We start from the raw sequence: 12,911 nt of genomic DNA, 5'->3' as shown, positions 1-12,911 counted from the left end.
TCAATAAATTATTACTCCATTATTAAATTTTATATAAATTTATGATTAAAATATTTTTTTTAAATAAATGTTAAAATATTTTATTTACAATAAATTATTACTCTATTATTAAATTTTATATAAATTTATGATTAAAATATTTTTTTAAAATAAATGTTAAAATATTTTATTTACAATTTCACAAATTTTTAATATATTGTTTTGAATTTTTATTTTCAACTTCATATTAAAAAAATTAAACATATTATAAAAATATATTTTAATAATAAAAAATTAATATTAAAATATATTATTTAAAATAAATACTAAAGTATTTTATTTATAAATAAATTTTAGCATTATATATTAATTTGATTAATTTCATATTAAATATAAAAAAATGGAGCTGTTTATAATGCGACTTTTTGAAGATTCCGGTGACGGAATCCGGCGGAAGAATTGAGGTCAAATCTTGATTTCTTGCAGTTAAAATGGTTTTTTAACTGCATATTTGGATTCAGCACCCTGAAAAACCCCTGGGAGGCTTTCATTGTGCAAAAACTAGCTATCAAACTTGCGATTCCAATAATTCCTGCCGGATTTCGACCGGAAAAATCCGCCGGAAAAGCTTTCAAAAAGTCGCGTTATAGACTACTGCTAAAAAAATTACACCAATATTTAAAAAATTTATTAGAATCCAAAGTGAAATTTCTTAAAATTTCAGTAAAAAAAAAACTATTTTTTATTTTTCCGGTTCTATAATCATATTTCAGCTACACATGCGGTTTGACTGGCAGTGGTACTAGTCTCAAATATATGTGTCATATACACCGCCAAAAACGTGCCACCATCCACATCACAGTCAACTTGCCATATACACCGCCAAAAAAACATGACGTGTCACTATCCACATCACAATCAACTTTTCACCCGAGACGGTGGCCCGTAACCGTTCATATTATAATTGCTTGCGACCATTCACATTGCGAAGAATTGCTCACACACAAGACACACATATTTATATGTGTGGATGCGCTTAGTGAAAATACATGGCGAAGAATGGCTCACACACAAGACAGACATATTTATATGTGGATGCGCTTAGTGAAAATATATTGAGGGAGGAATAAACGATGGAGTCAGTGCTTGATTTGCTGCATATCGCTTTTGCTAAGGTGAGGTTGAGCCTCGGCCAAGCGCCGAGTCTGATCATCCTAGCGCTGGCGATCGGTCTAATCTGTGTGGTGAAAGAGAGCCTGAGAAAACGGTTTCGGCTTCCCCCGGGTCCGTCTGGATGGCCTGTCATCGGCAGCCTTCCACTTCTGGGCAACATGCCCCATCACTCGCTCTATCAACTTTCCAAACAATACGGTCCGCTTATGTATATGAAGCTCGGGACAACCGACACGGTGGTCGTTTCTTCCCCAAAGATAGCGGAGGCGTTCCTAAAAACTAACGACCTCAACTTCTCCAGCCGGTCGGGCAACACAGCCGCCAAATATATCGGCTACGACGCCAACGGCCTGGTCTGGGGTCCCTACGGCCCCCACTGGAGAATGCTGCGCAAGGTCTGTACTATTCATCTCTTTGCCGGCAAGGCCCTGGAGGTTCTGCAGCCTCCCGTGCGGGAAGCGGAGGTCGGGATGCTGCTGAAGTCGATTCTTGAACACGAGCGACAAGGGAAGGCTGTGAACCTTGGGGAGCTGCTCAACATCTGCACTGCCAATGTTCTCGGGCAGATTATGTTGAGCAAGCGCGTGTTCGAATCCCAGGGGGCGAAGGCCAGTAAGTTCAGGGAAATGGTGGTGGAGCAAATGAAATTGTCGGGGATGTTTATTATTGGGGACTATGTGCCGTCTTTGGCTTGGCTGGATCTGCAGGGCGTGAAGACCAAGATGAAGACGCTGCACAAGAGGTACGACGAGTTCTTCACCAAGATGATAAAGGAGCACCAGACAGGTTCGATTAATGGAGGGAGGGGCGATTTTCTGAGTGTGCTCTGGGCTCTCAGAAATGATGCGGATGGTGAAGGAGGGAAGCTTACAGATACAGATATTAAGGGCCTTTTGCTGGTGAGTATTATTAAATTTGATTTAATTGAACTGAACCATAAATGCTCCCATTCTGTTTTGAATTCTCGGATTTTAATGTTTTCCTGAGCGTTTCTGCTGAGATTTTCGCAGCACATGCTTCTTTGCTTTCTATTATTTACCATCTATGTTTTCTTACATATTCTTTGAGACTTCGCCACATCTCATGTTTTTGCTGGTGTTTTCTTCCGTATTCTTGACCCTTCATATGATCTTTGATATAATAAATTTTGATCTTTGATATAATAAATTAAAATGGTAATAATCGTTTCATTGCAATTTTCATTGCAATTTTCATTAGCCAAAGTGCATTTAGAATTCATCTAAATGTGTCGAGAGAGTCGGAGGGTCAGAGGGTCAGAGGCGAGAGTTGGAGGGCAGAGGGTCAGATGGAGAACATAGAGATGGAGAGAGAGGGAATCACAAGAGTCGGAGGGCAGAGGGTCAGATGGAGAACATAGAGATGGAGAGAGAGGGAATCACAAGAGTCGGAGGGTAGAGGGTCAGATGATGGAGAGAGGGAGTTACAAGAGAGTTTGTTGGTGTTTTTCTTGATTTTCTATATGATTTTTGATATAATAAATTAAAATGATAATAATCTTTTTATTGCAATTTTTATTAGTCAAAGTGCATTTAAAATTCATGTAGATGTGTTGGAGAGTAAAAGAGCTAAAGGGGGAGGACATAGAGATGGAGAGAGAGGAAGTGACAAGGGAGAAATGGAGAGATGGAGAGGGAGAGAATAGAGGGGGGAAAGGAGAGAGGAGAGGAGAGAGAGGGGGAGAAAAGCATAAGAGAAAGAAGGAGACACATTGATGGAGAGGAGAAAGAGAGATAGTGACAGTTTTAGGGTGGAGAGAGAAGGATGGATGTGGGAGTGAGAGAGGAGAGAGGGAGGGAGAGAAAGATGGAGTTGGAGGGGGAGAGATAGGGAGGGAAGAAGAAAGGAATAGAGAGAAAGGTGGAGAGAGGGATAGGAAGTGACAAGGGAGAGATAGAGAGAGACTGAGGGATAGAGGAGAGCATGAGGGAAGAGAGGGAGTGGGAGAGGGAGTAGGAGAGTGAGAGATCGCTCATATGGAGAGAGAATGTATGTTTAGGGGGCAAAAATGAGATACGGAGTGAACTAGAGATATAGATGGAGGAGGAGAAATGAAAGAACAAATTAATGGAGAGGGAGGAAGGAAGAGATAGATAGATATGGTCAACTATTTACCCTCTCTTCTCTCAACCATTTGTCATGATGATGGGACTTGAAATGGATGCGTGGATCATATTTTAGATACACTCTCCTCCTCAAATTCAAACCGGCTACAAATAAAAATGTTATATAATTATTTTTTCATTTTTAAATTAAATTATTATGTTGAGAGACGCTCTCCAATTTCGTATTGACGAGATGTTGTAATGTTTGTGGAATATAGTCTATCCAAAGGGGAAAGACCAACCTATAATCATCTTAACTCCAGATCTACCAAATGTCAAAAATTCAAATCACTTTTCATCCTAAAAAAGATTCTCTCAAAAAAAAAATCTGATTACTAAATCTCAAGATAAAATAAATATAAATGAATTATAATAAAAAAATTTATTTATAAAAATATTATAAATAATTTTATAAAAATTTAAATATTTCATAATTATATTACATATAAATAACCTTTAAATAATTTCTTCCATCCCCCTAGTTTTCATCATTCGATAAAGAGAATGCGACTTTACTCAAAAATATATATGCAGATCATTTTCAGTGAAAGAGACTGCACCTTTCATAAAATCAATGTATATCATTTTCCATTATTTTCAGTGCGAAATTTTCGGTAAAAAAAGGTTTAAATTAACTTATACTTTTTCTATACCATTTACCTAGGCAGAACGAAGGCAATTTGAGATTTTTTAATACCATTTACCTTGCAAGAGTAAAGGAAAACTGATTTGTATATTTTCTATACCATTTACCTAGCCAGAACTCAGGCAATTTGTGATTCTTTTAAGAATGCATATATTTTTATTATTTACAAAGTATCCATGTTTTATGTTGTTCAGACCCTGTTCGCCGTAGGGACCGATACATCTTCAAGCACGGTGGAATGGGCAATGGCAGAACTGATACGCCACCCACATATGATGAAGAAATGCCAGCGGGAAATAGACTCCGCCGTGAAAGGAAAGCAAACGACGCTAAAGGAGTCGGACCTCCAAAACCTCTCATACTTACAGGCGGTGGTGAAAGAGACTTTAAGGCTGCACCCCTCAGTGCCCCTCCTCGTGCCCCGGACGGCAGCGGAGGCGTGCGAGATAGAGGGGTACCACATACCCAAGAACGCCCGTCTCCTCGTGAACACGTGGGGTATGCAGCGCGACCCGGACCTCTGGGAGAGGCCCCTGGAGTTCGATCCTGACAGGTTTGTGGGCAACAGCGTCGACATGAGAGGCACCGATTTCCAGCTAATCCCGTTCGGCGCAGGCAGGCGGATCTGCGCGGGTATGAACATGGGGATTCGCATGGTTGAGCTCATGCTCGCCTCCTTACTTCATTCCTTCGACTGGTCTCTCCCCTGCGACCAACCGCCTGAGATGCTGGATATGACGGAAGCTGTGGGTATCACCATGCATAAGGCAGTGCCGCTGCTGGTCGTTGCCAGTGCCCGGTCCACTTCATCTCCCCACTTGATGTAGCGAAATTTTGTTTATGGTTACATGAAAAAAAAGATTGAGGAGAGAAGCAGAACTTTTCTTTTAATCTTTTTAAAAATGTCATGTTTAGCCAATTTCCAGGTTAGCTAATCAAATTTTAAACTTTTTAAACTGAGTTGTCCAAAAATCTTATAAAGGCAGTGCTTGAATTGTGTTTTTGATGGTGGAAAGGCAGTGCTTGAATTGTATTTTTGATGGTGGAAGTAAATTCAGCACCATCAAAAACCTTCAGGACACCTAAAATTTTGAAAATTAACAATTATAACTTAGATTTAAAAAAATCTTCATCACATTTTCACTAAATATGACAAGAATTTCTATACCTTTCCAAGCCATCGCCTCAACCTCATTACACTACACCCTTTTAAACACATGTTCACACCCCACTTCAGTTATTATTATCCCTGCAGCGGCAGTGGATATACGTATTCGATTTTTGATTGAGCGACTATTAAACAATTGTTTGACCAAATATTAAACAGTAAAATATAATGTTAACGTTATAAAATTAAAAATATTTATTTTTTTAATATTTTTATTTTATTATTTTATTTTTTCAAATTATGATTAGTTGATTTAAGTAAGTTCTTATCTGGCGTGGTTTTCCTATTTAACAGTGATGAGTCATCCCAGCATTCGCGGATAGCAGCCAGAGATGGCTGTCCTCACTGTTAGTTTGACACCTGAGTTGATAGGTTTTACCACCTTCGGGAAAAAAAAAAAAGTTCTTATCTGGCAATGATGCCTATTTATTATGGAAACCATACGAAAATGACGTGTTCAATCTAATATACCTGCCCGGACTAGTATTTTTGTAGCCCTACCGGTCCCACAGGGGACCCATGTCCAGTACTTCCCTGCGGCGGAGTCTACTTACAACTTTGACTCTGACGAGACCGCAATGTGAAATTAGATTGAATTAACCAGAAGCATTTATAATATAATGTATAAACTTCTCGCACTCACACATCATGGCTTTTTCTTTTTTTTTTTCGAAGGTGGCAAAACCTATCAAACTCAGGTGTCAAACCAACAGTGAGGACAGCCATCTCTGGCTGCTATCCGCGAATGTCGGTTTGACTCATCACTGTTATCAAGGAAAACCACGCCACCTGTAATAACCCGCTGGTGGTCCGTAAGGGAGCAGGCTTTCACTCCTGCCAAATGCCTCTGGGTCTTGGGCCGTTAACCTGTTTCCTTACGTCCGAGAAAGACGAGCTCTTAGCCAAGCAGAAGCAGTTTTACGGCATACTCCAGGCCGAACTCACACATCATGGCTTATATAAAAAATATATGCATTATACTTATTCTACGGTTATATATTTCAAATATCTTAATAAAGGTAAAGAAAGTCTTCTTATATTAAAGTAGTTTTATATAGATGTGTGAGTTAAAAGATATTTTATTTTTATAAATTTGAAAGTGTTTGAGAATCATATTTTGTGAAAAAAAAAAATACAAGCCCATAAAAGAAATTAATTTTTATTTTACTGATACTAAAGTTTTTGTATGTATAATAATTTTCGTTATAAATGAATTTATGATTAAAATATTTTGTAATCATAAAGGTGAATAATTTTCATGATTATAAAATTTTAATAATTTTATATAAATATATAATATTATAGATTGTGATTTTTTATTAATAATAGTGTAGTTGAAACATACTTTTTATTAGTCCCATGGGGATAGGCAAGTTGGTAATCATATTTGGTTGAAGGGAAAGTACCCCTAGAGTCCTTTGGGCTGAGACTCTACCAGACTGAAAATTGCTTATACAAAGAAACACACACACACAGCCATCTTTTTTACTTTTAAGCAAATTCTAATGTTTAGGGTACATACCTAAGGTCCTACGTCCGAGAAGACCGTTAGGGTGCAAACCCTTCTTGGAGTTCCCTTCTTCTTTCTCTGACCTGCAAGACAAACAAATCAAAGAACACAACAGTACATGTATAGAAGTTTATGTATAAATCATCTTCATGCTATAAAGTTAGTTATAAATAATCTTTAAGTAACTACTTTCATAAGAATTCAACACAAGAATCTAATAAGCATAAAGAAAGATTATTCGGGAACAAAGACGTGTTTCTTTATATATAAAGGCAAATAAAGTACATATATCGGAAAGATATCACCTGAACACCTTCAGCAGGCTCCAAGCAAGCTTCCTCCCGGATTCGTTCCAGCCTCCAGCCTTCAACAAGAGCTCCTTCCAAGTCTTACTCAATGATGATGTCAAGGATGAATGATCACCAATACACATGGAAACAAGGGTTTCCTATGCAAAATGGGGGAAGTGCAGGATGCACCAAGGACTTCAGACCTGGTCTAAGGGAAAAATCTCAGCATAATAATCTTGCTCTCCTTTCTCTCTCCCCTTGGCCTTCCCTTTGATGTCTTTTTATACCCTCTCCAAAGTAGTTTTTTAGTTAGGAGTTGGTTGGGAACAGTTGGGCCACGGGCACTAACAGGTGATCCAGCAGGTAAACCCGCGATCACCGCCCGAAAAAGAGGAAATTATATTTTTTTAAGTGTTTTAATAGATACACGCGGGTTGGGTATGACAGACCCGCGTGTACACGCGATTAACACAGGGCAAAGTCGCGTACAGGGAATAAAACACTGTTTTTTAAATTTTTGGACCAGGTCTGGAAGGAGGGGTTGCCCTAGGCCATAAGTGCAGCATCACAAACCATAAGAGTGAGATTTGGAGCTATAACAGATGCCCCCTAATGTATGAGGTCAGAAGGGGAACATGATGGCCGAAATACATTAAGTAAGTACAAGGAAAGGAACTCTGCCGAAAAACCGAGGAGGACTTCACCAGAATTCAGCCTGCCAAGCCACCGAAAGGAGATCAGAAAGAAACACTGTCTGAGGCGGGCATACCCATGCTCAGGAAAAGTAAAGCATGTCCGCATATCAAGTACAAGCGGATCCACTAAGTATACAAGTATAAATGACTGTAAAAATACATAATGGATCATCTGATCATAATGAGTAAGTACATGTCTGAATATCACATATAAAACTGTCAATGATGCTGAAAGATGCAACGGATCACTGAAATCAAAGACTGATCCCATAAGGTACCAACTGAACATGATGGAATAGGATGGTACTACACTGCAAACTCAGGTGCCAGCATATAGAATGTCGCCATGACTGACTGCAACATATAAGGTGGAATGGTATCAACTAGCAGTAACAGGAGCAACTGTCAAGTGAACCAATGAATGCTGATACAACCTGAGGTCTTCACCGACCGCCGTGGTACATTTCTACACCATGGGAATAAATGATCTGAAGTCGACCATGTGAGAAATCGTTTGATTACCGGTCATTGATGTATACCGTTAACAAACGCGAGACTACTCACCGATAATGATAATGAGCGTCAAGGTACCCAGTACAATCTAACAAGTGTGAATAGATGAGCTGAAGTCGAACACCTGTAAGAATCTATCAATCAGGAGGCAATGATGGTTTCCCACTGTCGATAGCGAGGAATCTGCCACTAATGACTGCAAACCCCAAGGTACTGCCAAATGGACTCTAGATCTTTGCCCCAGAGCAATGAGTCGGAGTCGATAGGGAAAGATCCGCTAGAAGGAAGGCATTAAGGCATCCTCCATCAATCTAGCGCGAGTGTAACCCGTAGGCCAATAATGTGGAAGGAATCGGACGAAAAAGATGTAGTAACCCAACCGAAAGTACGCTTCCGGCGTACACAAGATGTGGCTAGCGCACGGCAGAAACCCTCTGAACCAACCAATAATGAAAGCTGACACAGAGGCGAGGTATCCACCAATAGGGTCAAATGGAAACCAAGGTACTGCACGAATCCCAATGTGTGATAATGTATGCTGATGTCGAACACAAGGGAAACCACTCAGTCAAAGACCCATGATACTGATCGATGCTGAGCACAAGGTGACCTATCAATAATGAAAATAGGGCCAGGGTGCGGTCTCTAGGTCTGCCCTCAGAGCAATGTGTCGTCGTCGATAAGGACAAGACCCGCCAGCAAGAAGTCAATGGGGACCTTCTCAAACCGGCACGAGTGAAGGACCAATATAACTGATGTGATGATAGACATGACACTGACAACCAGGGATGGCCGACTGAAAAATGAGTCAAGAGACACCGCAGAAAGGCCGACTCAGGCTAACTTCCCTTGAACAAAAGCACGACTCAATGTGACTATGTGGCAGCATATAATGAATCTGTATAAGTTCGTCATGCAGGAGGCACGAACGAACCCTCCATATGATTGGAAGAGATAACCAATCGGGGGAGAACTGACTCGATAACAAGGTTATGGCTTACCTAAGTCAAACTAAATCCCACCCATGCGGAGGAGACTTTGTTTTGAGTGCTTTGTTCAAGGGCGACACGACTGACTCTAGCTGCCAACAATAAATGGAAATAATGTCCCTGTTCCCGCTCTTTTTGGAATATTTAATTTTTTTGTCTTTTTCTGATAAGCCGGAAAAAGAATAAAAGAATGCTATGGTACAGTGGAAAGAACGAGTGTCGGTGAAACAGATGCTCTAGTTCCTGGGAAAGGAACGTTCCTATGCTCAATGCAGGGAGGTGAAAAACTGGTCAGTGACACTCAGAGGTATGTCCCTTCCACGGATCTGGGTATGTCAAGCTGCAGAGGTCAAGGGTATGCAAGGTTGATTTTTTGCAGACGTCATGGTCAAAAGTGGGCTTAAACACGAGTCCAAGTGAAGCCGGCTATAGGCCAAAAGGTGCAAATGGTCAACATGCAATGCAGAAGTACAACTCAACACACATAGGAGCCTCTAGGGTATAAGGCCAGAACAAAGCGAAGAAGCAAAGAAGAATGAGTCTTCAACGCATAAGTCATGGCGGGACTACAGAGGACTCCCGAGCCTACTCAAAACGAAGCAGCATGGGCAACAAATGTCAGTGAGGTGCTAACTAGGATGCCCATGTAAAAGGATGGCTCTACCATCATGTCATGATCTTCTAAGCAATGAGAAGGTTCCGCACCATAACTTGGTGGGGTCGATCCTAAGGCCAAATGGGAAAGGAAACTGATAAGTGGACAATGCAGGCGGAAGAACCTAACCTATATGCCAGTTTCGAGAACCAATACCTGTCAGAACGGACCAACCATAAACTTCCAAAGGAGAAATCTTCCAAGTTCTGTAAACATAAATAGGAACACTAGACACGAAGTTAATACATCCCACATATAAACTCCATATAAAATCTTTGTGTTATAAGATACAAAACTTGAAAATGCGTACCTCATATATACAATATGGTACAGGGAACCACGCAGCCTTGCGGCTTACGCATAATAGTTCTGCTGAACAAACCCCTTGCAGGGCTCAGGCCAAGGGCTCCTTTGGTAGTCATAACTCATGGCTTCAAAGAGTTCCTCCTGTGAAGGCAAAACAAGTTCTAAGAAATCATGAGAACTACAAGGATCAAAAGAGGGAATTAAAGGGTCCCATGTCCCTATAGGAAGAATCTCTCGGTCAACTGCCGGGACCAAGTCCCAAGAAGGAAAATAATAAGTCAAAGGATCCTTCTTAGAAGCGATTGAACATTGAGGACTCAATGCCACATAATTGACCCGTGGCTGGGTAGAGTCTACTTGAACACTTGGAACAAACCAAGGGGCAAAAGTCGAATTAGGGTGGTGATTGTCAGATGCAAGCTGATCAACAGTGACAATATTCCCATTATGAGGAAAGCACATTACTCGAAAGACTGAAGACACCACAGCATTCATAGCATAGACATAATCACGCCCAAGTAGCATATTAAAGTCTAAAGGGCTATCAACCACCATCATATCGATTAAGACAGTCTTCCCACCTAAAGTGATAGGCAATTGAGGAAGAACACCCATAGATTCACCAGGCCTTCTATCATAGGCTAACAACTGACTCTGAGCTGTCAACAACTTTGGGGAACCCAAAGCTTTCCAAGTCAAAGAGGATATAATACTTGTAGAGGATCCTTCATCCACCATACATCGATAGACATTTGTGGAATTAACCCTGACCTTTATTTGGAAAGGTACAGCGGAAGGAAGACGAGGCTCAACAAGGCTATCCCAATCAAAGGAAACACTCTTAGAACTTGGAGGGGGAACATTCGAAGAAACCGGAATGCCCCCTATACTAGAAGACTCTGTACTAGAGATCAAACAGACTCTTTTGTTAGGCACTTCACCCCCCAAAAGAGGAGTGTAATCGGCCAGCGATTGCACTGGCTTTACCACACTTTCAACCGATGGTTGATGGGATTGATGAGAAACCATATCAAGTGTAGGAGTAGAAGTACTTTCAGACTCGGACCATATCCTTTGAACCTCTGGAATACCAGGGCATAAATGAGTAAGATGGTCTCCCTTGCATATCTTACAAGGGAACTTAGGTTTAAAACTTCTACGTCCAGGTTTCTTATCAACCTCCATTCCACCAACATGACTAGCAGTGGTTTGCGGAGAGTCCTGAACATGACTTGCAGAGGTCGGTGACTCTTTGCTAGTATGACTCGCATTGACTAGACTCATGCCCCCAGCATGACTCGCAGCGGCTGAAGACTTATCTCCAACATGGCTCGCAGAGGTTGAAGATGAAGTGCTAGTATGACTTGCAGTGACTAGCCTTATGCCCCCAGCATGACTTGCAGCGGCTGAAGACTCATCTCCAACATGACTGGCAGAGGTTGAAGATGAAGTGCTAAAATTATTCTTCTTCTTTGACTTCCTTTTTCTCCTCTTTTTAGATTTCTTGTTACAAGAAGGAGGGGAAGAAGGAATCCCAGATTTCTCTTTGAGAGCAGATGAACAATTAGCACCCATATGATGCCCCTGAAATAAAGCATTCAACTGAGAAGCTTCAAGAGCATTCGGAATATTCGGAGTGGACCACAGCCAAACGGGTAGTCCAACATTCAACCCAGGAATATTCAAAGTGGCCATCAAGGGAGTACCAACGTTTCCAAAGAAAGGAAAAGCACAAGGATCCCCTTTTGGAAGGGTACCTTGGTTGGTTTCCACAGGAATATTAGCCATATCTAAGTAATCCAAAGACCCTTTCCCTTGCGGGAATATAGAAATAACTCTTCAAAGAATATGGATAAGCAATCAAAACCTTTGCCCTTGAGGAGGCAACTCCACAACTTCTGAAAGAACAACCAAAAGCCTTTCAAGATCGGTAGAGCGGCAAGCCAGTCACTCAGAACACAAAGTCCAAACGTGACTAGACAAAAATACCTAAAGCCAACTATATACAAGGAGCAAAGAGCACTCACTATAAAGTCCCTAAAGAAACAGCCAGTCAAACTACTTCCAAGTATTTCCGCTCCGGGTGGTGAGGACCGGACACCAAAATACAAGAAAGTGGAGTCAAAGGGCCTTCCGAAGATAGTCTGGGATGATGAGGGCCCAGTCCTATCAGCGAAGGTATCAGAGGAAGTTACGCTGACCTCCTAACAACAGCCTGCGCCGGTGCAAGCCCCCAAGCTTCGCAAGGGTGCCCTCCAGAAGTACTGTCGAGAGTGATACAACGTCGACCTCAGGTGCCACGGGATTCCCCTCCGCAGCCACCTATGCAGATCCCTAGGAGAGGCAACTATGGGTACCAACTCGTCGCAGAAGCCAGGCGGAACAGTCGTGAGGTAAGTTCGGACAAGTAGGAGAGGGGGTATCTCTCTTCCCTGTCTTCACAGACCCTCGTGCTTAACTCCCAGATCCGGAGCTTTCCTGGTCTCCCTAACGCTATTGGATTTACTCTCTTTAATCAGACTCTTATGTTTGACGTTTTGTGTGGCCTTAGAGAGTTAACTCTCCACTCGCCTAATCCAAGGCCCTAAAATCCTAAACTTGTTGGTGTAATAACTAAAACAAAAAGTTCTAGTGGATTTTAATTAAGCGCTTGATTTTATTAGGCTGTTCTTTAAGTCAAAGGTAACGAAAGTGAAACTTGTGGTGTTTTTAGGACGCAAAAAGAAACTATCCTAACTACATGCACATGCACTTTTTCGTTTCGATGAAGAGCAATTTCTATGAGGTTCAGATGTACTTCAAATTAAACAAAGTTTTTTGCTTTCTTTTCAAATTCCACACTCACAAAAGCTAACAAAACTATG

General features: G+C 41.1%; 1 protein-coding gene across 1 annotated transcript; it reads left to right on the top strand.

Annotated features, from left to right (window-relative positions):
- The first annotated feature begins 1,010 nt into the window (after nt 1–1,010).
- Nucleotides 1,011–4,860, top strand: LOC149232590 (flavonoid 3'-monooxygenase CYP75B137-like). Its single transcript, XM_089376522.1, has 2 exons — nt 1,011–2,051; nt 4,116–4,860. The coding sequence occupies exons 1-2, from the start codon at nt 1,113–1,115 to the stop codon at nt 4,746–4,748; spliced, it is 1,572 nt and encodes a 523-aa protein (XP_089232648.1). The 5' UTR covers nt 1,011–1,112; the 3' UTR covers nt 4,749–4,860.
- The last annotated feature ends 8,051 nt before the right edge of the window (nt 4,861–12,911 follow it).

The sequence above is a fragment of the Pinus tabuliformis genome, chromosome J (genome assembly GCF_031772625.1).
Source record: "Pinus tabuliformis cultivar Carrire ecotype Pingquan chromosome J, CPIR1, whole genome shotgun sequence".
Classification (NCBI taxonomy): domain Eukaryota; kingdom Viridiplantae; phylum Streptophyta; class Pinopsida; order Pinales; family Pinaceae; genus Pinus; species Pinus tabuliformis.
This window is presented reverse-complemented; position numbering and strand designations above follow the sequence as displayed.